Genomic DNA, 25,855 nt, shown 5'->3' on the forward strand with positions numbered 1-25,855 from the left:
TTGTTTGCAGCTCAACTCTCTACATGATGGTTTCTTTGTACAAATTATATATATATATAATACATATATTTATTACAGAACTCTCCATGGTGGTTTCATTGTAACTGAACACTCTACAAGGTGACTTCTTCTTGCTGCTCTCTCTACAGGGTGAATTGTTTGTAGCTGAATAATCTACAAGGTAACTTTTTCTAGCTGATCTCTCTATAGGGTGATTTGTTTGTACATTTACTGATAAAATCAGAAATATTTAAAGTACATCTGCTTCATCTTTTCTTCTTCCTGTAGTAAAGAAAAAAAGACAGGTTAAATAAGTCCCAAAGCCGCTATGGCCGGCTTTGGGGTATAGAAATACAAAAAGAAATGAAATCTAATCCAAAACAGCCAAGCTGTAAAAAAACAGTGCGGCCCTCAAAAAGGCTATGGTGAAAAAAGATGTGAAATCCAAGGTGGCGGCCAAGAAATGGCTGTGATGGTAGATTAATGGTAAAAATTTTAATAACGGCAATTTAGGTGAATTTTTTGCCAAGACCAAGCAGCACAAAAATTTACCTGAATTGTCGTTATTAAAATTTTTATCATTAATCTACCATCACAGCCATTTCTTGGCCGCCACCTTGGATTTCACATCTTTTTTCACCATAGCCTTTTTTGAGGGCCGCACTGTTTTTTTACAGCTTGGCTGTTTTGGATTAGATCAGTTTATCATGATGAATTTCTTCATGTTTAATGGTTTAGGCCACTCCAAATAAATTCTCTGTTTCCCGTCCACCACCCGCATCTAGTTACTGCCAGCTCTAATTATTCCATTATTCCGTATTCTTCCATTATTTTCCGGTTATTCTTGCATACTGATAGGCTCAGTAAAAGCCATCTTGAAACAGTGTCAGCTCACGTGTCAACAGTGCTGTCAAGTCAGCACAAACTTCACGTTTGTGTTGTTTTTGCAACTTACAAAGGAAGGAACAAGCTTAAGCATGCTTTTATGCAGCCTTTTTGGCTGTGCCAGGCAAATAATGGCTTGAAAAGCTAGCCAATCTTATAATCTATGCCAGCTATAGTCCATCAATTAATGCAGTCAATTAACAAAAAATCTTGACTGCTCTATTAGAGTTTGATAATGCATGTTAGTGCTCTATTAGAGTGTTTCGATCATTTAGCGGAAGAATCCAACATTGTTACGAAGATGGTGACATGCACTACAATAATTATACCTAATTCTATATATGGCCATGGCTGTAATCATGACCATATTTGGTATTATGGTATTTGAGTATGTCCCTGGTTTCGCTAAAAGTGGAGTGCGAGTGTATTGCAGCCAATTGATTGCAGCCATTGATTGCAGCAGAGAGAATTTCAATAAGTTATATAGTGTACTGACTGCGTAGTTGCTAATCTCGCCAGCTCGACTCGTGACCTCTTGTGTGTTTGGTTCCTTCTTGGTTGTCTAAGGACAAGCAAGCTTAGATCAGTAGTTTTCGTAGTCAGGCTGGCGAGGTCAGTTTACAATCAGTAGATAATATCATAGATTATATATTCCCTACCCGATGATAATAATTATGTAGACTCAAAACAAAGAAGATTAGTATATATCTAACTAGCTAAAGCATCAACGAACTAGAGAGCGTGGGAAACAAAGGGCACTGGAAGCCAGACAGGAAAGTGAGTAACTAAAATAATTTTGTGTCGTCACGTGTATTTAATGTGACGACACAAAAGTACGTCTTGCTTTACGTCACGTGTTTAATGTGACGTGACGTAAAGCAAGACGTACTTTTTCTTTAAATGTATTTGTTTTATTTGTTTTGTTTTTTACTGTAATTTCTCTCCTTGCCACGCCCACCTTATGGTTTTCCATGTTGTGGTTGTGTGTGCCCAATGTAGTTTCTGTGTGGCATACATTATTTTCATCATCAATGATGGTTCTCTCTCTGATGTCTAATGAGCCAGCCATCCACTTCTATATTCTAAGCATACTAACTAATCATTTCTTGTATTCCAATACTCATAATAGCAATGCAGACAAGAGGATTTTCTTTGATACTGTGGACTCAAAATTTTCTCAGGCTGCTCTAGCTAGATTCTGATATCATGGTTAAATTGTGCACAAATTCCTTGTCCTGGTTGTCCACCCAATAGTGGAATATAATAATAATGTCTTGTGGGGCGCTTCTTACATAAAATGGAAAGAATAGTACGTAAAACAATTACCTGTAAAAGTATCCCATCTATCAGCCATTTGCCATGCCGCAACAGAAACAGATTGAGCTAAACCCACCATCTCTGCAACACCATCGACAAAGGTGTGATCTGATATACTTCTACGTATATAAACTTCTCAAGGACGGCCAAGATATGGTTATTCTGTCATCACAATAAATTGAGATTATGAATTCCAGCAGGGGCAGCAGAGAAGGGGAGCAAGGGGGGCTGCAGCCCCTGTGAAAAAATTATGGAGTGGCTTAGCCCCCCTAAAATTATTTAATAGCATTATTCCAGATACTCTAATAGAGCGGTCACAGTATTCTTAAGAGGAGCAGTGTAGCAAGCTACGTATGTAGTTATAAATAAGGAGATATTATAGTCTAGTTAGTAGAGGGCAACTATTGCCAGCAGCTACAGGTAGCCAGCAGGCAATGACCTTTTTTGTTTGGTCTTCAACTTACAACTAGGCCATGGCATCCCCCAGCCCCCCTAGATATAGGTGTCTCTGCCGCCACTGAATTCCAGTCATTATAATCTGTGACTATAATAATTAGATATTAAGTGTGTCGCTTGAATAATTTCACTGTGTGACCTCTTGTTGTAAATAATTCCAACAACAAGAGGTGTCACACAATGAAAGTGATATACCGTACAACAGGAAATTTTGACGAAAGAAAAATTTGACAAATTCACACTTCATTATTGACTGTATCACAGATCTAAACATGCACTTTTGAGATGCTTATGGAAACTGACTGATTTGTCAAATTCGTAAAATTTTTCTTTTGTCAAAATTTCCTGTTGTACAGTACACCAGATCTAATTTTATAGTAACAGAATAATTAATTATTAGAATTCATTACCCCAATCTACTGTTGTGTCTCCTTCAGTAAATGAATTCAAAACACTACTGAACAGGCACTATGATTATTTGATTTTGTATCACACAGTATGGTAATACTGTATATTAGGGATCATGGAGATTTGGGCTTTCCTAGCCAAAAGCTTCACCCAAAAACCAGCTTCACAACTCCATCCTGGCACCTTAGCAGTATTGGTTAGGTATAACCAATAGTTCATAATATATATATATATATATATTTAGGAGAGTATCTAACGCTGTATTGCTCCTTCAAAATGCATTGTTCCTTCAAAATGCATTGTTCCTTCAAAGCGCACTGCGTAATAATGATATGCAATAGTCATCATCACCAAATGTGTTAACTTGCTTCAAGAGCTATAAGGGTCTTGAAGTACTTGCAGGTCTTCGCTTTGGTATATCAACACCTATCAACAAGTCTTTCAAGGCAAAGCCATGTGTTGGAATTCACTGAAATTATACTAAAATTTTCTGATAAGTTGTGCAATTATTACACAGTGCATTTTGAAGGGGCAATAGGTGTGTGAAATAATTTATTTGTAGATGCCAAATATTGTTCGTGAAAAGCCACATATCAAAATATTTGTTAATTTTTCCTTACTTTGAATTTGTATAGCTTTGCAATTACATTTCATTGCAACACCATGTAATAAACAGGATGCCATAACTTCTGCATACAGAGATGGGATATGGTTCACTGTTTTCCTTGATAATAGGCGATTCACATAATATATAGCAGAGTGTGCTAGGTAAAAGGCAGGAGGGAGCCTTGTATGGAAAAATTATGTTTTGAGGTACGTACTAAAAAACCTGTTTATGTACTTTTTGTAATGGATCTCTGTAAAATAACCATTCAACCATTCTGTTCAGGTGGATTCTTAGTCAGCAAGCTCCAACACATTGAGTGATACCAAATTTGGCTATAATTTGATTGATGGTAACAAGTTGTACTTTCAAAATTTGTCCACCCTAGTAATTAAATTCCTCAACAGCACTTTGTATAGACCACATATTATATTGTAATCAACAGCGAATAACTGTTACTATGGTAACATTGCAACAAACGTTCGGATAGTATTGTATAAAGCAATTCAAAGGCTTTTTTGTGAGTGGTAATGCTTGTACTTTTGCATTTTGTATTATTGTGCAAAATAAAACAAAAATGGCTGTGAATGAGGCTTTTCAATCTGCTAGTTCAGCTAAGCTAAGGATGTTAAAAGGATAAAGATTATGTTTTTGGTTGTTTTGATGCATACTTCATAAGAACTAGAAGTGAGATTTAGCATTGTGTAAAATTTGTTTTTATGGCTTCATTTAACAAATCCCAACAGCATGTTTTGACTTGTACACATCCGCAGCATAGATTTCATTGTCATATATACCCATGCAATGGATACAATACTAACATGAACAACAAACTCCACACAAACTACATTATGTATCTCTTTTCTGACATCATTTATACTACTGTGCACCAGTAAACCGATTTAGTATAATAACATACTTAGTATAATATTGTAGTCCATGCATACACCCCTGGAAAAACTGTATGTGATTCTTCTTATTATGTACGGTCTTGGCTGAAATAATAAAAGTGACCCAGTCTGAGAAAACCAATATTATCGCCCATGTCAGCAGATTCGATTTTTCACCCCAGACACACAGTTACATGAATAAACTATCTAATTCCACATTTAAAATCAGCTAGACTTGAGCTCGAGTGGTCTGGTTTTGCTGGCTGCTTTTCCCAAGCCCAGTGGCGATCCATACATGTGGTGTGGGGCCTTAATGGAGCTCTGGTCAGCCTGGGAATGACTGTATGTGGCTGTACAGCTCTGTGGTGTTGAATAAGTACCTCTGCTATGAATTTTCTTTCATTTTAGCCAGTTTTGAGACCTCAATAGCTCAAAACTTGGCCTAATTCATCCCTTGGCCTTCCTTGTCAATTTTTGAACACTATCTTGCCCACCTTCCAGGGCCCCTGCCTCCTACCCAATTTGCAGCTCGCCTGATACAGTCAACCTGGGTTTAATAACTATCTAAAATGGCGGGAAACTTAGTTGTTGGCTACTTGCACAGTGGATGCTCTGGAAGGTAAGGAATTGGTGTAAAACATGTAAAAATTTGGTACACATAGCTTAATAAATCATTGGCGAGCTACTACACACTAAATACTTAAACCAGCATTTCTCAATACTTTTAAATAGGCGAAAAGCTTGGTTTTGTCAGACTGGGTCACAAATGCACAACCACTGACTGTTTTTAACTTATAATTATATGCTCATGCCTTGTGACAGGTAGCTAGCTCATGCAGTATCATACCACTTGGTGTGTATTCATGAGCACAGCTACACTGCATGAGGATGCAAACGTGAAGACAGTGACTGCAAGTCCTGAGACTATATATAACTAACGTATATGTACTATGACAAAAGCTGCTTAAGATTAGGTGTACACATCACATAAATACTCAAATAATGCAGTCAAGTGTGTCTGATGACTTGCCAACTATTAAAGACACAAATGTAAATGCTCTATCTACAGCAATTGTCGTTATCCATAAAAAAATCCATTAATGGATTTAAAAAGTACAAAAGGTAGATGAATAAAAAATAAATGTTGAATAGGCAGAGTCAAATAGAAATTTGTGGTCTACGTTACCACCCCAGTGATCCCTTCTTGTTTTTCAGTGATCCATATTTCCCATTAAAATTTTTCAATTTTCTAGTTTTGCAATGGTTTTTGTCAAGTGTGTGAAAAAAATCTAATCCCCCGATTGAAGAAAAAGATTAATGAAGAATGAAGATATTAAGCCAAATTTTGAGGACTTGTATTTCACAAATCCATAAAGTGATTTTGCTCAAATTTGGTATGTAGGGTGCTGATGGTAGAGGACAGTTACTGTATAATGCTAACTTGTTATGCTTTTGAGAAGGGGTCATGCATGGATACACGAAAAATATGTTTGCTTTTTTTCTATCAATATACCCATGGTGTAGGGTGCTAGCTTTTTGTTGGCCGCATGACACACTACTGTGTGTATTGATTCCTAATATGGTTTGCCAAACTGTGCATAGTGTAAGCTGTCAGTGTTGTATATAGAAGTCTGGGATTGGAGAGCACCTGTTGATAGCTAACAATTTAGTAGTATAATGTGCTGTAATACAGAGTTGTTACTACTCTGTTTTGTTCAATCCATCATGTAGAATGATATTGTTTAACAAACTGATCATTACTGGTTTGATCATTGGCACACTGTTAAGTGATGTAAGTGATATGAGTTTTGTGATGTAACATGTTATTAAGTGTGTGTATCATCTTGTAGGATGTGTTGACACAAGCCACAGGTACAATAAGTTGTGTTCTATAATTTACTAACAAGTGCAAACAAAATGACTGAATTGTATAAATGAACTTACTTTTTGCCTTTTGGGCACATATGTGACCAGATCTGATGCAATCACGTATTTTTGCATTCCTGTAATACTTATAGCCAAATGTACCCTCTGGCAAAGTTTCAGCCTCATATGTCAATACCTTTCAGAGTTACGTACAGCCCTACAAAGTAACAAAAACAGAAAAAGCAATTTGTACAGCAAGTATAGGGAAGATACATTACAGGCGCTTACTAAAATAGATGTAACTTAGGCCAATGAAACTTGATTAGCAGTTTTGTGTCATCACTCGTATGCTTTTGATGCACCCGCATAGAATTTTATTTATTGGTATATTATATATTTCAAATCGAAATACTCTAATAGAGCAGTCTATTCTACTCTAATAGAGCAATCAATTATACTCTAATGGAAAATCACTTAATTAGGAGTTACAGAAATAGCTGGATATTCTAATATGGATTAGTAATGCATTTGTAGCTATTTAATGCACGAACAATTAATTAATTTGTAGCTTTTAGAGTGATTATAGGAGTAGCTATATATAAGCTAGCTTATTGTTTTCATCTTTTATTATACATGTACTCACTCTTAGATATAACTATGTAGAGATCTCACTGTTTTATCAGAAATCTTCATGTTTGGGATGTGTGTTCACTGTGTTCTGCTTTTGGAAAATAATGAATAATGAATACTAACCACCTGCCCGAATCAAATTTTCAAAATCTAAGAGAGAAACTGGTAATCAAGTTTCATTGGCCTTACGAATGGATTGCTGTATGGATCTGAAATTTTCACCATAGTGTTTGCCATGAATAGGAAAATCAATTACTGAGCATGTTCACTGCATACAAATACGAAATTCATGAAGAGAAATCGATTGCATACAATTGCTTGACATGATGAAAAGAAACGCTCGTAACTTGTATCTTGTGTATTCTTGGTTCTACTACAATGAAGAAAAAATTATCCAAATCTTCTTGAGTAGGCAAATAAGATGATATCCAGGGTTTTATTATTAGTCCCTTCCTTCACTAAGAAAGAGGCATTCAAAAATTTACAGAATTTTTTCAATAATGTGCAAATATTTTTCACCTATTGTATTCAATGCTTTAATATAATTATACTGTTAATTTTGGCTTGCTTGATTGTGTCGGGTTTTCGCAGATCCGGTCACATATATAAACAGGTTTAAATAACACCAACATGAGAAATCTGCACTATACACTATCTAGTTAATAATTTTTGCTTTTAAAGGGATGATGCGTTGGTACTGTTTACATGGCAAAGCCATTTAAGTTTATGATGCAACATTACTTTATTGCATGACTTAGAATAATAGAAGTAGTGGGCAGAGTTTGTAAACTTACTGCTATGAAAGTATAGATAGGCACAGCTGTGTGAAATTAACACTACATAACAAGCTATGTTCATGTATTGTAACCAGATGAATCATCAAACTGCTACCATCGTCACTGTCGAAGCCGCTACACGGCAATTGTCACGAGGCATCTGTTTATTGTCTGTTACAGTGTTGTGCAGCTGGAAAATGTATTAGACCATATCTCACCTGGCTAAGCAGTGATGTACAAGCGTGGATCCTACCATTCCTGGTATACTTGCCGTAAAAGTTCATATAGTTCCAATTATACAATGATTTCACTGGCAGTGAAATAACGCAAAATTGAACTGATGCACTGTCCCTTTAAACTTATCAACCCTGTTTTATGAGTAGGAGTTTACACAACCTTCTAGAGGAGCAATTCTTAGCAGATTTTACATGCATTAATAGGCCTACGGCCTTCTCACTAGTCCCTAATGGGATGATACTTTTGGTGGATTCAACATGGAATTTAGAACAAATAAATGTACTACATTCTGCAAGTCTAATTATGCATGACTGGCATGGCAGCTTATTATTTACATTTTATAAATGTGGAAAACCTACCTTTTTGGGCACACTGTAGAATCATGCTGTAGATAAAATGTACTTTGTATTTTCAATGGTAATAACTCACAAACCTTGAAAGGGAAATTTTCCCCAAACATGAAGAGATTTATGGCCTTTCAGAGCATCTAGTGATCATTGTAATGACAAGCTTCCAGGCCAAATTACATGCCACAGGGAACTCAGTGACAGAGGAAGTAGTTGATTTGAGAGGGGGCTGACCAGGGGAGGATCCAGACTTATGGAAAGGGGGGTCAAAAATGAACTGAGGCACTACACTGTTTCTGGTTTGGTAAGGTGAGACCAAACAAAAAGGTCACAGCCAGTTGACAATAGCTGCCCACCTCACCAGCTATGAATTTATAGCTGATTAACTAAATAAAAATCCTTACATAGCTTGCTACACACTGCTCTAACACTGTGATTGCTTTATTAGAGTGACTGCTCTATTAGAGTATCTCAATCTTGATCACGGTTTTCAGCCCCACTCCAAGAAGGATAATTTTGCATGATATCATTCTGAGGGGGGCATCAGCCCCCTAGCCCCCTTTCTGCTGCCTATGAGGGAACTCTAGATGGACTGCAATAACACAAAAACACACACAATTTATGTTTGAATAACTAATAACTCTGCTACTCTATCATCTGAAGTCACTCTAGTGTCTTCATCAGGGCTCCATTCAACCTAAACTTAAAAGTATTGCAAACATTCTACATGTTATGTATATGTTATATATTATTACTTTTGATAATTGAAATTACAATTATTCAAATATGTGTGCATGATTGATGTAAGTAGCTATAAAAATAAGCAGTATATACTTGCAATTTTTAGATTTAAAACTTTATATTAGTACATTAATAAAATTTTGTAGGCTTTAGACAACATGTCATATGATACGATGGTTCTGTATAGTAGGGACCACAAAGGAGTGGAGTGGCCCACGAAAAAACAGCACCCAAAAATCTGCCTCGATTTTCCCTGATGACGATGAGACAGTATTGGTTAGGTAAAACTAAGCCCAAGCAAGCTTCAAATCAACCCGAAACGCTTTCAAAAATTTGCTACGGAATTTAAAAAAAACATATTTAATAGAATTTCTACTGACTGACTACCTGACTGACTGCCTAACTAAATGACTGATGCCTTCAGACAAGCGTAACTAGATGAACGGCTAAGACTATGGGCTTGAGTTTTTCACTGTTCAACATCACTTTGGCCTGAGAAGTACCTTTTGGCATACCGCAGTATGTACAATGCATTCTTCATGGACTTACCAGTGTCCTCTATTATGTCCCATTCATCTTTGCTGACAGTGGAAAGTGTCGATTTAGTGGTAGCACACACTGGCTTCCCTTCGTAACACAAATTGTCCGTATTTTTCATAATGGCTACTTTGATTGCAGAGGTGCTTTTCGAACAGTTCTTGATTCGTAATGCTGCATAACAGGTTGAACATAGCCAACAACGAAGTGTAATGGATGCTTCACTTTTCAGATGATAATTTGGGGCATGGCACCATTTCTTTCTTTCAGTATGCATGGATTGCAGAGGTGCTTTTCGAACAGTTCTTGATTCGAAATGCTGTGTAACAGGTTGAATTTAGCTGACAACAAAGCATATGGATGCTTCACTTTTGAGACGATAATTGATATAGCTGGTGCGTGCGATGCCATTTCAGATGCGGTGTACGTGGTTCACCAGTCATAATAATTATTAATTTACAAAAAAAGGTTAACAAACAAGTACACAAAAAAAATTGAAATTTTCAACTAGAGTATGGACCATAGCTCATTGATAAAAAATAATGAACAAGCTGAAGTAGTCCTTGATATTAAATCACAGTAAAACAATAAGAAGTATTGGTAATTTTTTTGTGTACTTGTTGACTAATTAACTGACTGAGTGATGCCTTCAGGCAAGGATAACTCGATAACAGCTAAGGCTACATGCTTAATTTTTTAAAGTGTTCGACACCACTTTATCCCGAGAGCTTTTGGCATACAGCAGTATGCACAATGCATTCTTCGTGGACTTACCAGTGTCCTCCTTTGTGTCCTATTCATCTTGGCTGACAGTGAAAGGTGTCAATTTGGTGGTAGCACATGATAGCTTCCCTTCATAAAAGAAGTTGTCCACATTTTTCATAGTGGCTACTTTGATTGCAGAGGTGCTTTTCGAACAGTCCTTGATTCGTAATGCTGTGTAACGGGTTGAACAAAGCTGACAACAAAGCGTAATGGATACTTCACTTTTCAGGTGATAATTGGTAGCTGGGCATGCAGCACCATTTCTTTGTTTTGATGCAGTATGCGTGGGTTCACCAGTCATAATAATTTATTTTTAAAGTAAAAAAACTACCAAAAAATTTTTGAAAATTTTCAACTAGAGTAGGACCATAGTGCATCAATAAAAAGTACTGAAACAAGCTGGAGTAATGCACTATATTAAATCACAGTAAAACAAAAAGAAAAGTATATATATAATATATATCCCTACTGTGCTCAAGATACCATAAGAAAAGAGCACAGTAGGGATATAACACTTCTTTTTGTTTTACTGTAATTTAGTAACGTGCACCAGCTTGTTTCAGTACTTTTTATTGATGTGCTATGGTTCCTACTCTAGTTGAAAATTCCAATTTTTTGTGTTCTTGTAAAGTAATAGATCTACACTGTATTGAATTGTTTTAGACTACAACATTAATAAGTTTGATACTGAAATTTGATTGGCTGTAAACGTGGTCTCTAAATCCCATAGTGCCACACTCATGGGTAATGGTAAAACCAGGAACGATGAAATAGGAAATGAGAAATGGAGAAATAGAATTCTTCACTGCTGAACACCCTTCTTTTATACTTGAAGGGGTGGCCAACCCCAGATTTCCTCACAACATCAGTGGCTGAAGTAGCAATGAATGTTCTATTAGAAGGTTTTGTAACTTAATTATTAACATCTATATTATCATAATTATATGCATGTAACTACAACAGAATAATTGCATGTATGTAGTAGTGTTTTAGGCTAATTCTAATGATGGATATAATGCAGATCACCTTGGCAGTATCAGTGGCATCAGTTGAAATGACTGCTCTATTAGAGTATAATAAATGTACTACCATTAAAAAATATCAAATGACATTGTATAAGTAGGCTGGCATGTAGTGTAAAGTTAGGCATACCACCTGTGATGAGCGACTGCCTGCAGTAGCTAATCATAAACAAATAATAAGTTCATACGAAGTGCGGTACATCATACTAAGTGGCCACAGGAGACACACCATCAGTGCAACCATCATGCACAATAACATACATACCAGCCTAGAGTTAATCCTTAATGTCATTTGAGATTCTCATGCGTGTACTTGTAGTGGCAGTATATTTGTTATCTACCATATTTACTCTAATAGAGCAGTCACTTTAATTTACACTACTGATGCTGCTAATATTATATACCATCAAAATTATTATGCAATCATACATATGCATATAACAAGAATTATTAACAATTGAGTTACAAAACACTCTAATAGAGCAGTCACTGCAATTTCAGCCACCAATGTTTGAGGAAATCCACCCCTTCAATTGCAAATATATGTGTTCTGCAGCGAGGGAATTCCATTTCTACCCATTTCTCATTTCCCGTTTCCTATTTCCTCATTCCTGGTTTTACCAATACCCCATGCTCATGTCCAATAGAGACCACACTCTGAGGTGATACGAAACGTGATAATTACTGTAATTCCTTTGTAAAATAATTTTCATATGCAAAACTTGTACGAAAATTTCTTGCACAGATTTTTTTTTTTATGTAAGATTGAACTACTCTAATAGAGCAGTCATTCACATAAATCATATGAAAATATTTCTACGTGAAATTTTTATCATGAAAATATTTGTACAAAAAAAAGAAAATTACGGTACTCACCTGTAACATTTACAACGCATGGGCATTTAAGTGGCTAGTAACAGCTATACTGAATTAGAGGGAGGTGTAATGGGCTTGCTTCTACTAACCGACACTACATTTCTTGTTTACAAGCAGCTGTCAAGGAACAACGACAGCAACAATGAGTTGCAGTCCAGTACTTCGAAACATAGCACGCACCTGTAGCATTGGTAATGCATGGGCATTTAAATGGGTAGCAACAGCCATGCTGAAGTCCTACCACATAGAGGGCTTGTTTCTAGTAATGACATGTTTCTTATTTATAAGCAGCTGTCAACTCAAGGTACAATAACAAGTTGTAAGTTAGACATCAAGAACCAATGGGTTCTACGGGATTTAGAAAACCCTCAGGCTCTTAGTAGCGCCTGAGTGTACTTCGAGTTTTTAAAATCCTGTAGGACCCTTGTTCTTGACGTCTAACTATTATATAGTTGACTAATTGGTTGTCCATTGTAATCACCAGTGTATTAGATGCCATATTGTACAAAAGGGTAATAGCAACTTTTATCTAGTAGTCAATGATCAGCTACGTATACATGTGCTGTGCTTGATGTGGCATAGCTAACGGATAATACTGTAAGTATGTTAATATATACACTGTACAGCTAAGCACTACATGTAGTTATGTTGCAATTTGTGTGCAGAGAGCAACTATTATTTGGGTTTTTTCAAGAATTATCGAGGTGGCAGTCCATCCATTATAATAATGACCACTGAATCACAACCAGTGTCCTATTCCATTGAGATTCCAGGAATAGGATATTATCACAGTGGAACTATTACTGCTAATAATGAGAAGATTGTGAATCTTAAAAGTGTAGATTCTGAAGTGTTATCACATGATGATCAGGATAAGGGGATTTACCTTAAGACCAGTAGTGACAGAGTGACTGTGATTGGTCAAAATGTGAGATCTGGTTCCGGTGACACATTTCTTGCCTTACCCATTACAAGTTTGTGCGTTGAAGAATATGTGTATTATGGGATGTCAGTACGCACGGCAGGATTTTACAGCTCAATATTGATAGTTGGTACAGAGAACAACACAATGATGAAGTTGACAGTCACACAACCAGTCACCATTAAAGTTGATGATACTGATACTAATCTCACTAGTGGTAAACAACATTCATTTGTGATCAACAGGTTACAAACAGTGTATGTTAGATCATTTCGCGACTTGACTGGTACCAAAATTGTTACTGATAAACCAGTGTCTGTGTTTAGTGGTCATGAATGTGCTTATGTACCATATCATGTTGGAGCTTGTGATTACCTAATAGAACAAGTTCCACCCACCACATTTTGGGGTAGAGTATATTATACTGCACCATTAGCCACCAGAAGGTCATATACTATTAAAGTACTGGCAGCATATAACTCCACTAATGTTGATATTTACTGTAATGATACAAGGAGATCCTATACTATCAATGAAGGCAAATTTATTAACAGAATATTGGTATATCAAGAATACTGTGTAATTAGATCAAATAAAAAAGTGTTGGTTGTTGAACTAGGTCATGGACTTAATGATGATGGTGGTGCTGGTGATCCAATGATGACTATGGTACCTGCTACCATTCACTACTCAAATGAGTTCAGCTTCTCTACATCTTATAATCCTACATCTTATAATCCAATAAATTCACGCTTCAAACATTTTGTTAACATCATAGTGATGGCACAGTATTATCAACCTGACATGATGTACTTGATATCGGGAGGAGTGAACAAGTCACTAGACACACAGGAATGGGTACCAGTTAAAGTTAACAATGTCATTGAAGCATATACTACAAAAGTGAATATATCAGAAGGTGTGGTTGAAATCATCCATACTAATACATCAGCTCTGATGACAACAATAGTGTATGGGTTTGCCGAGTATGAAGGGTATGGTCATCCTGGAGGATTAACTTACCACATAGGTTTGTTGTTTTTCATTTATTAGTAAACTAATGTCTTAATTCACATTGTCACTTACCCAACATAACAGGTCCAACCATTACTATTCATCCATTAAGCTATGTAATCACTAACAACCACAACCTGTCACTAACTTGTAAGGCAGATGGAGCAACATCATATAATTGGGAGAGACAGAGTGATAGTATTCCATCTGGTGCCATTGGAGTGAACACTAATACTCTCACTATCATTAACCTACAACCAGAAGATGCTGGTAACTACCGATGTGTGGTCACTAATGATTGTGTAGCAACTTACTCTAACTATGCTGCAATCAGTGTTGGTAAGATAAATTTAACCTTATGAAATGTTCTAATTGGCATACTGTGCATACAGAAGTCAAACATCCAGTACTTACAACACTACCATCATCACAAAGTGTTGATCTCACACAAACTGCCACATTCACATGTTCTGCTACTGGTTATAATGTCAATTATAAATGGACAATTAGATCAGGATCATTTCCTAGTAAAGTGACTGGTATAAACACCAATACCCTGGTGATCCCAGATGTGAGATCATCTGATGATAACACATACACTTGTGTGGCAAGTAATGAGGGAGGGAGTGTTTCATCAAAAGGTGCTAAACTGACAATTACTGGTATGACTATGATGGTGTTGTTAGGTGGTAATGTGAATGTTGTATTGGTGGTACAGGTCTACCAGAGGTGACAGTGACACCATCCAGTCAGAGTGTAGAGGTGACACACACTGCTACATTCACTACTACAGTCAGAGGTGTGGGGAATAATTCATTCACTTACAAGTGGAGGAGAGGACATCGTAATAAGCTTATCAAGAGAGAAACTGGACACATCATTAATTTTGATAAGGTATCAGAAAGACATAAAGGAAACTATAGCTGTTATGTTGAAAATATGTATGGAGACTATGCTGCTTCTAACACTGTATACCTAACAGTAACAAGTAAGAATCATAACATTGTTATCTGATTTACTTGTATGCAAATAATCTTTGATAGGAAATATTCCAAAAATTGTCAAGTATCCAAAAGATGTATCTGTTGACTTGAATAGCAACTTTGTGAATGTCACACTAACTTGTGAGGCAGATGGAGCAACATCATATAATTGGAAAAGACATAGTGGTAGTATTCCATCTGGTGCCATTGGAGTGAACACTAATACTCTCACAATCATTAACCTACAACCAGAAGATGCTGGTAACTACCGATGTGTGGCTACTAATGCTAGTGGGAGTAGTTACTCTGAATATGCTACCATTATTGTTAAAGGTGAGACGTCAAATACATTATGTGTTATGAACATTTTGGTAGCAAGTATAGCACAATACACACTTGTATATGTACATATATGCAAAAACCTGATACTGTATTTATATGCACATTTTTATTTTTATGCACACTATGTAATACATGCATTCATTTGAAATCAAACTTATATACTTACTATTGTAGTTGTTTCTCCTCAAATCACCACTCATCCTACTGATACAAGTGCTGCTACTCCATTCAGTGGTGTTTTCACATGTTCTACCAGTGGATATGGTTACCTGAACATCACTTGGTACAGAACACCTGGTTTACTACCTGACAAGTCTAGGACCAGTGAAGTGTACTCACCAGAAGTCACTATTAGTACTCTTGTTATTCCCAATGTGACTAATGATGATGTTGGCAGTTATTATTGTGTGGTGAGGGCTAACAGCTTGGGAGCTTGGTCAAGTGTGGCAAAACTTTCTTATGCAGGTATGCAATGGCTACATATAGCTACATAACTTAATAACAGTACTTTATAAAGTGCAGAACTTTCAATGGTCAACTTACATACCACTCTCCTCAACACATAGGCGTAGTAACCTGGGGGGGCAGCCCCCCTTGCAATTTTCTGATTGTAAATTGAAAAAAGATTATGAATAGAGCTGTAAATAACTCTAATAAAGCAGTCACACTATTCAGAGAAGCAGTGTAGCAAATTCTGAAATTGTAAATAAGGATTTTTATGTGCTTTATCAGTGATACAATCTATAGGGAGCAGGTATTGACCTTTTTTGCTCTTCCTCTTCAGCACTGTGCCCTACCAAACTGATAGTCTAGAGACCCACTATCTAAAATATCTTGCTATGCCTATGCAACAAGCATACAAATGTTCTATATGCTTTTGTATGACCTACCATTGAATATTGTAATATACTGTAAGAAAACAATTTTTGCATTATATGGTTTACACACTAACAGCACTAGCTATTTACTCTCTTGTAAAAATATATTGCTAGTGTTGTTTTGGTTGTAAATGTTTCCTCAAGTTTTTCTGTTTCATGCATGCCCCCAACTCTATGTACATCATTACTAACATACAGGTATAAAACTAAAATTACTTAGAGATTGTAGGATCATGTACATTTGATAATGTGTGGCATACATTAAATGTGTACTGCATATAACGTACATATGGAAAACTTAATGGTTTTAGAAATTGCTTAGTCAGTTGTGTCATGTTGCCATGAATGGTTACTAACTTACTATATTTTTATCTTTTCATGAGTAGTTGTAACCTATTCTTTAATGTGCTAAGCACCAAAATCCATATTTAATTTGAGTTCAGCATATGTAGAGAGTCGAATTCAAAAATTCTGAACACTTACATTGTATCCATTTGACTAAATCTATAATTGTGTGCACCTGAACACATAATGCACTGTAACAAAGGTTGAGGTACACAGTGATACAAAATGTGACTAAGCTCTGTGCTTCTATTGTTTTCTAGGTACTCCTACTAAACCAACAGTACAAGTACTACCCAGCCAAATGATCAGTCTTGCAGTAAACAATTTTAATATGTCCTTGAAGTGTATACCAGATCAACAAGACCTCAACTATGTATGGGAGAAAAGAAGTGATAATCTTCCTTCTAGAGCACAAGGTGTACACTTGTCAACCCTCACTGTTATTAACTTGCAACCAGAAGATTCTGGAGAGTATCGATGTGTAGTGAGTAATTCTACTGGAAGAATAGCTTCTGAATATCAACCAGTAACTGTTAAAGGTGTGTACTTGGAAACTGTATTGAGCGGTCAAATTTGAACGTAGTAACTATATTGATTAAGTCACTTATTTTTCTTTTTTTGCATACTATATTGAGAAACGCGTAAAATTAACGATCTGTAATGTGTGCAGACAGCTATGTTTTATTTCACTTCATACAGTTTCACTACCAGCGATGATAACCCAACCAAAACCTACTACAGTACATGTATATGATACTGCTACATTTCAATGTACTGGAAGGAGCTATGGGAAAGTTACAATTACCTGGAAGAGACTGATATCTGAATTACCAGTAACTGCCTCAGTAGAAGTCACTAAAATATCAAAGAATGAAGTTACTAGTATCCTAACAATTGATAAAAGTATTGGTTATTACAAGGGTAACTACTACTGTGTCATAGAAAATGATGTTGGGAAAGTAAATTCCACATTTGCATACTGTGATGTAACAGGTATAGTTGTCAACTATTATCATGGTCACTGATGTTACTCTATGTGATTTAGTTCCTTGTCCAGAAATAATCCATCCACCACAACCTGTTATAGTACGACCTGAAAACATGGTGACATTTTCTTGTTTAGCATGGAGCTATGGTGGACTAGTGTATAGGTGGAGTAGGAGCAACAGCACCACTTTGCCATCAAATGCATTAATATCATTTCAAAATCTGATGTTTCCTTTTAATACTAGTTGTACCACTACAATGTATCAGTTTAGAATTTCTAAAGCACAGACATTGGATGAAGGCCTGTATTGTTGCATAGCATCTAATGAGTGTGGAAGCACTACAAGATGTGCTTGGCTAGAAGTAGATAGTAAGTTACAATGCTATTGATATAATAATTTGCGTGTGTATGTTGTAGACTCTCCAAACATCACTGTACAACCACAGTCTGGTGTATTTAAAAACAAAGGTGAAAATTTAATGGTATTTGAAGTTGTTGCTACTGACATGAGTCCCATCTCTTATAAATGGGAGAAGTACCAGTCATTCAGTAATAGTTGGATAAGACCTTCCAGTAGAGCTGTGAGTGTCACATCATCTAAACTGATATTTAGTGTGATCACAGAAGAAGATGAAGGCACTTATCATTGTATTGTTACCAATGATGATGGTAGTGTAGTATCTGATAATGTTAATGTTACTGTGTATGGTGAGTTAGAAATTTTAAAAATTAAAATTAGTGTAATGCATATCCATTATAGGTCCACCTAAAATAACTTACACCAGTAGTGCTACAGTTTCATTTGAAGGAAGGAAAGTCAAATTAACATGTAATGCTACCAATGATGTTGATGCTGTTCATCCTGTACAAATCAAATGGTACAACTCCAAAGGAAAACAAGTTCAAACAGTTAACAAACATATTCTAATATACAGTAACACAAACAGTATTACTGGTGAGATACAATCAGTGTTGTTATTTGATCCAGTGAACCGCACTGATACTGGAATGTACACATGTAGAGCTTACAATCATCCTCAATGTTACAATGAAGACAAAGTCAACCTGATTATTGAATGTGAGCTTTCTAGTGTTATAGTCTATTGTTTTGACATGCATTTTGAATAACATTACAACAGTAGTTGTAACTGTGTAACTATGTGACGTTATTATATTATACAAACTAAGCCAATGTACATACAACCAGCCCCACCATTAAGTAGCTACGCAGTGTACTGCTAGTATATCAGTTTTAGCCTCAGCATTTCTTGCAGATAGTTATGTAAGATGTACCTCTTGTGTACAGCATGACAAGCTCAAATGCAATTTCTGGCCTTGGTACAAGAAACTGATCAGAAGGAAGTGGTACAAGGTGGCCTTGTACAGGTAGCCAAACACAATAATGGGCCTACTACTAAATGACTGTTTTCTGTGATGATTTTGCTGTACTGTATCCAATGAAGAGCCAGCACAGCCCTATAATTTCTTCACTAGCCTTTAAATATTGTCCCTTCCCATTTTGAAGCCTTTCTGTTGCGTACCGTATAGTGGGAAATTTTCAAGGGATGAAAATTTGCGAAACGTGCTTTTAATTCACGAAAGTCTAGAAAATGGTTTTGGTAAGACAAAAGCTATGTGTATAAACCTAAAACATTTCACAATTATATATTCACATAGCTATCATTGCTAGCAAAATTTGCAAAAGTTTTGTCCCTCGAAAATTTCCCGCTATACGGTATCCTCCATCACAATGTGATACTGTTGCACTCCTTAAACTTTCCGTCTTATCTAATAAAACTCTGAACAGGTAGCTACTAGCGGAGAGAGTTCTGTGAAAGATGCAGATTGCAATTAGATGAAAATGTCACATATATCCTCATGACTTACCCTTGCAGACTGAGATCTTTAAAACCATTTTTCTCAAAACTACTGGGGTGTGATTGTTGGTTGGTATACAAAAATCCTGTCACATAAATAACTAGTCTATAAAAAGGAGATAGCAGTAGATAGCACTTAATTTCCAGATGAAGAAACATCACTCACTGAACTGATGCCGTAAAGTCAGTTTGTTAAGTGCATGCACTTATAATTTTCGGAGAAAACTTTTTGTAAAAATCATACTATCTGTTAGGCACATACGCCTAATAAATAATTATGGTGAGTGTAACATGGAATCTCTAGAGTAGTTAATAGTTTGTGCCGGTCACAACGCCATTCTGTAAGGATATTTGACTCCGTTCCTGAGTGAAATCCTTCGTGATAAACAAGATTATCACTATCCAGATGGCTGATTTGCTGTATAAATAATGAAGGGAGACCTCAAGGTAGACATATGCGCTTGAGAAGACATTAATTTTCAGCTTTTCTTGCCGTTTCTTGCTGTGTGTAGCCTTATCATCGCATTTGGCCATGTGCATTTATCATACTTTGATTAACCAAATGCCAAAATGATTGCTCTGTTGCAATAGTTGAGTATTCTGTTAGATTAGTGGAAGGTACATCATGTTTGGAAATATTTTACATATCATACTGTGGTGATGTGGGAATTATACCTAAATAATTTTGGGAATAGTAATGGGATAAAAGAGTTCAGCATTATTCCAGCATTTTGATGCAGTTTTAGAGCATGATTGGCATAAAAATAAATTAAGATCGAGATAATTTAATAGAGCAGTTACTTACTCTAATAGAACGATTAGTGAGGAATAGATTATACTAGTCACTAAACATCTTCCTAGCAAAATATAGCATTTCTGACAAATTGATACAGCTAAATTTTTACTGGTCTTGCTGTACAAAAGTGAAGTATAAACAATGGGAATTAGTTTGAGATTAATGAATACATTTTGGGAATAATAAAGCACAATGATAGCTTTTTTGAAGAAATTCATAATGTGAAGGTTATAAGAATAATTTCCACAAGCCTAGTTGAACATCTTAAATTGAACAAGATGCTGGCTTTGTTGATTACTATGGTGTATACATATAAAGAAAAGCTACAATAATTCTCAACTATCAGTGCAATGCAGTGTTCCATTACTTGCAGATATCACTGTAGATCAAATCGATCAGCTGTTAGAAAAAGTGATGCAACTTTCAAAATTGAGAAAAGATACAATATGGGGTAGGTAGAATTCTACAGTAGGAAAACAAGAATGGGATAGGAAAAGAAAGGAAAATGGGAATGAGAATGAGAACAACCAATGGAAAATGCGTGATAAAGGTATATAAAGGTTGGATTTTACAGCACTATGCTTCTTTGCAGCATTGTTGGATTCTTCTGTTAAAACTATCGAAACACTATAATAGAGCAGTCACCTGTAGTAAAAAAAAATTTAAATACTCTAATAGATCTAGAGCAGTCATCTGTCTTTAATAGAGTAGTCAAGAATGTTTCATTAACTATCTTACTAGGGACCCACATTGATGGTCTGTAAATTGATGGACTATAGCTGTAATAGATTAGGTATATAGACCTGCCAAGTCATCAACATTGAAAGTTAGCTACTCCCTTGAAACCATAAAATTTAAACCATTATAGCATATAAATAACTGACAGTGCCTGCATATTTAGGAAGTTGTACCTGTAACCTCAGGAAAAAGTGGGCATGTGGTAGCTGCAGTATGTGTAGGTGCATGGCTCCACTAACAATATGACCAGTCAAAGGGACTCCTCTTGGAGCCACTTCAGCTTGACAAGCATACCAGTGCTGCATGCATGCTCCCTTCATAATTATGACTTCTTTTCTGGAAGCAGTAAGTGCAGTTTTTGAAGCCATAATAGGCACTGTCAGTTAACTAGAGTACTTTGTGAATCTCAGATTTCATCAGTATTAATTTAATATTATATTTTAAAATGTTTATGGTTTCAAAGGAATGGCTAACTTCAATAGCTGGTCTATATACCTAATCTATTACAGTTATAGTTCATCGATTCGCAGGCCATCAATGTGGATCCTGGTGAGATAGTTAGCAAACATTCTTGACTGCTCTATTAGAGTGTTTTGATCATTTTAGCAAACACAATGCCGCAAAGAAACATTGTGCTGTAAAATCCAACCTATTCAACCCATATATTGCATGATGACCTTTTATCAGGAATTTTCCATGGGTCATTACCATTTTCCGTTCCCGTCCCATTTCCATTGTCCTTGAAATCTACTTATCACTACAATATTATGTACTTGCAATATCCAACACCAAATTAGTACATACATGTCTGATATGTAGCACATACCCTGTGAGGTGTTGGGTAGTTTTGTCTAATGCATCATTTTATAGTTGCTCAGGTACAGTTGCATGTAGACTATTCAAATGTAATGTTTCTACAGATGCTCCAAGAGTCACAATCGATCCTCCATATTCACCACATACAGTCAGTGTTGGTACTAGAGTATTTTTGTACTGCATAGCTGAAGGACGTCCCATTCCTACCATTAAGTGGTACAAAAATAATTTCTTAATTCCTGAGCAGACATCACAGTTGTATCTAGTCCCAACTGATTCTCCACACTCTACCAAGTACACTTGTGAAGGAATAAACAATGCTGGTAATGTGAAGAATACTGCAAGTGCTAGTGTTACTGTGAAGGTTGAAGGTATGAATATACACTGTCATTATGATACCGTAGTATAAGTGTACAGACTGAGGGATTGGAATAGATTTAGAATGCTGGTACCAGCTCCCTAATGTTTCATTGTTTGTAGTAGTTAAACAAGGAAGTAGCCTACACCTGAAGATACATTTAACCCCTACTTCAGTCTATTGCCACAACTGAATTAGGGATTAAATGTCCACTAGTATATCTTCTGGTGCAGCTAGACAACCTCCCTTGTTACACTACTTCTTATTTCTGATCCCTAATCAAGCTGAAAATTCCTAATTTTTTTGTGTACTTTTTTATAACCAGTACTATTATGACTGGTGAACTACCGTATTAGAAGAAAGAATGGTGCCAGGGTCTGAATGAGCTCCCCAACTATCAATTACTGAGATAGCAAAGTGGCCATTATGCTTTGTGTTACCTGTTCCAAATGTCATCATGTGTTGCTACAGCACCATGCATAGATAAATGGAACACAAAGGTAAGTCCATGAACCATGCATGTACTGTGATATGCCAAAAGGCACCTGTCTGGCTAAAACAATCTCGATCAGTGAAAAATCAAGCCCGTATCCTTAGCCAGTATTGTGTTACACTTGTTCGAAGGAATCATCCAGTCAGTAGAAAATTCCATTAAAATTTTGCATCAACCTATTGGAAACATTTCAGGTAATGCTGAAGGAATTTTCGGGTTTGGTTATACATAACTAACACTGCCAAGGTACTACCAATAAGATTTTCTGAGGTTTTTTGATCATTGTTTATGAAGAGTCTCCATGATTCCTAATAATACTACCATACTGTGTAATACGTATGCTCTAACACCTTGTTTTGCATGTTATCATAATTCTGTATTTTTGTACAAAATATTTCACGATAAAAAAGTTGTGCAAAAATATCATACAGTATGATAGTACTGTATAGTAGGGACGGCGAAGGTATGGGCATGGCCCATAATATAACTCAAAAACCTGCCTCGATTCACAACATCATGAAGGTATTGGTTGGGTAAAATTAAGTCCAAAGTGTCTTCAGATTGACCCGAAAGGCCTAATGTATTTCATGGACTGGACTCGTGGACTGGACTCATGCACTAAGATGGAAACAGCTTTTAACAATAATTCAGGCATTATCCATCTCTTGCAACACTGGAGACACCGCTATCGAGCTACAACTACTGATACTGCTCTTCCTTACAAGTCAACAAACTAGCGCGTGCACTAATTAATTAGAATACACTTACGATACACGAGTACTAGAAGTGATAAAGCATGATAGAGGTTATTGTTGCAGTGCAGATGTTTTCCTTTATTGCTTTAGCACTAGTGCTAGGCTTGTAGAGATGAGCCAGTAATAATTCTTAGCAGGGTAGCTATAGGTGGCACCGCCCAGCTACTGTGATGGGGCTATGCAAATAAACTGGCTCATACAGGCCTAATACTAGTGCTAAGTACTGAAGCAACAAAGGAAAACATCTACACTACAACAATAGCCTCTATCACGCTTTACCACTGCTAGTACTTGTGTATCGTAAGTGTATTCTAATTAATTAGTGCATGCGCTAGTTTGTTGACTTGTAAGGAAGAGCAGTACTAGCAGTTGCAGCTCAATAGTGGTGTCTCCAGTGTTGCAAGAGATGAATAAGGCCTGGATTATTGTTTAAAAGTTGTCTCCAGCTCAGTGCGTGAGTCCAGTCCGCGAGTCCAGTCCGTAGGTCCAGTCCGCGAAATACATTACGCCGATGAAAGCTAAGTATATACAATGGATACTTTGTCTAACATCACTATGTGGCACAGGTTACATCATGTTTAATACATCTGATACCGTTCTTTCCTTTGTTAGCAACCTCAGACTATTCTAAATATTTGCATATTTTAATATTTTTCATTCCTGGTTTGTAAAGGAGCTATTAGGAATACCAGATCTGAAAACAGAACTTAAATATCTTATTTCATTGTCATCATATGGCACAAAATGTCTTACAGTGTAAGACATTTTTTGTACAGAGTTTCCCAATGGGAAAAATGGCACCATAACTTTAATGTTCTGTAACTTTTGGTAATGTGAAGATTTGAACTTGAATTTTTTACTACAGAATGCATATATCTCAAAATGTCAGTATAAGCCATACTCACTGAAGTAGTATCTCATCAAATGATTCCTATATGTGTACTGGTAGACAAATGATCATTTTGCTTTGTGCATTTCACGTGTAATAAGTAACTCAGAATCTACAAAATATGTGAAAAATATTAAAGAAAGCATAGTGTGTAGCTATACTTACATAGGAAAATTTTGTAGGATTATATACCAAGTACGTATATCATGTTGTAAATTCTCGCCAACAGGCTAATAATTATACTGAACATAGTGAGCTCATGATTATATAAAACCTGTTACAATTCAACTTGGGCCATACATGCAGTGTTAATTTAACTGTAGACTAGCTATACACATAGCTGGCTATGCAAATGATTATAGTGTCCAACATATAGCTGTGTTGAAAGCAATTCATAGGCACAAAAAAAATCCATTAATTTTGCATATTGTGTAACAAAACTGACAGGCTGCAAAAACAACTCTTACCCTTTTGCATGTGATTACCATAGGAACCACAGGCCTTGCTCAAAATAATTAACACAATTTACTAGCTAGTTTAATGTTACATCATTCCATGATAACTAATCAATGAAAACTTGTTATAGCACTTTTCATTGCAGTGATCCCAATGTACTAACTTTAAACTTGTTACATACCCTCAATGGTACGTATTATTCATATCTGCACCTTTAATACATTTGTATAGTTGACCTATACAATATTGCTTAAGCTTGCAGTGCTGATTCAAAACAGTGATAATAAATTATTATTATCAGTTCACTTTATCACCATTTTGTTTTTGATCCACATATGCTTGATCACAAAATCTAAATGGTGTATGACAATTGATTAACTGCATACAATATAATGTGTTTATGCCTTGTTCATCAATATGCTTTATACATCAACAGACATTCAGACATGTAGTCAACCAAGTGATCCTCAAAATGGAAGAGTGTTTGTCATTAATGGTGGCAATTCAGCAATATACACTTGCAATGATGGCTACATTACTAATGGGGCACGATTTGTACAGTGTATCTCAGGAAAGTGGAGTAGCCCTCCACCAACTTGTAAGCCGCTTCCATGAACAATACTTGAGAAGTGTGTCATTAGTTTTAGTTACTGATTTAGTAGACTTTAATGAGTTTGTGTGTGTTTAGTTAGCTACCTGCTACAGACCAGTTAGTGTGTAGCATTAGATTTAGGACTATTGACATATCCTGCTGTTTTGTTGTTTTTTTTTGTTTTTTGTTTTTTGCATTGCTATTTACTTCATTACAACTTGTAATGGTATCGATCAACATAAACTGTATATTATGA

The 25,855-nt window shown here is 36.1% G+C and overlaps 1 protein-coding gene across 2 annotated transcripts; it reads left to right on the forward strand.

Annotated features, from left to right (window-relative positions):
- Nucleotides 1-1,296: 1,296 nt before the first annotated feature.
- Nucleotides 1,297-25,855, forward strand: LOC136255716 (basement membrane-specific heparan sulfate proteoglycan core protein-like). 2 transcript variants are annotated; one of them, XM_066048545.1, is made up of 17 exons: nt 1,297-1,497; nt 1,566-1,662; nt 6,292-6,352; nt 6,411-6,432; nt 13,023-14,309; nt 14,378-14,632; nt 14,686-14,955; nt 15,012-15,281; nt 15,337-15,609; nt 15,793-16,083; nt 17,102-17,380; nt 17,541-17,834; nt 17,887-18,198; nt 18,247-18,537; nt 18,590-18,907; nt 22,161-22,427; nt 25,444-25,855. In XM_066048545.1, exons 3-17 carry the CDS (start codon nt 6,293-6,295, stop codon nt 25,620-25,622), a joined length of 4,668 nt encoding a protein of 1,555 aa, XP_065904617.1. In that variant the 5' UTR covers nt 1,297-1,497; nt 1,566-1,662; nt 6,292; the 3' UTR covers nt 25,623-25,855. The 2 variants fall into 2 exon arrangements, with proteins under 2 accessions (XP_065904617.1, XP_065904619.1); XM_066048547.1 differs by lacking the exons at nt 1,297-1,497; nt 1,566-1,662; nt 6,292-6,352; nt 6,411-6,432 and adding an exon at nt 11,279-11,361.

This window comes from Dysidea avara, chromosome 5 (assembly GCF_963678975.1).
Source record: "Dysidea avara chromosome 5, odDysAvar1.4, whole genome shotgun sequence".
In the NCBI taxonomy this organism is placed as follows: Eukaryota; Metazoa; Porifera; class Demospongiae; order Dictyoceratida; family Dysideidae; genus Dysidea; species Dysidea avara.

Coding starts and splice junctions, on each gene's coding strand:
- LOC136255716 (XM_066048545.1), top strand. CDS start 6,293: ATGATATTGTTTAACAAACTGATCATTACTGGTTTGATCATTGGCACA. Junction 14,633..14,685: donor CTATGCTGCAATCAGTGTTG/GTAAGATAAATT, acceptor CTGTGCATACAG/AAGTCAAACATCCAGTACTT. Junction 16,084..17,101: donor GGCAAAACTTTCTTATGCAG/GTATGCAATGGC, acceptor ATTGTTTTCTAG/GTACTCCTACTAAACCAACA.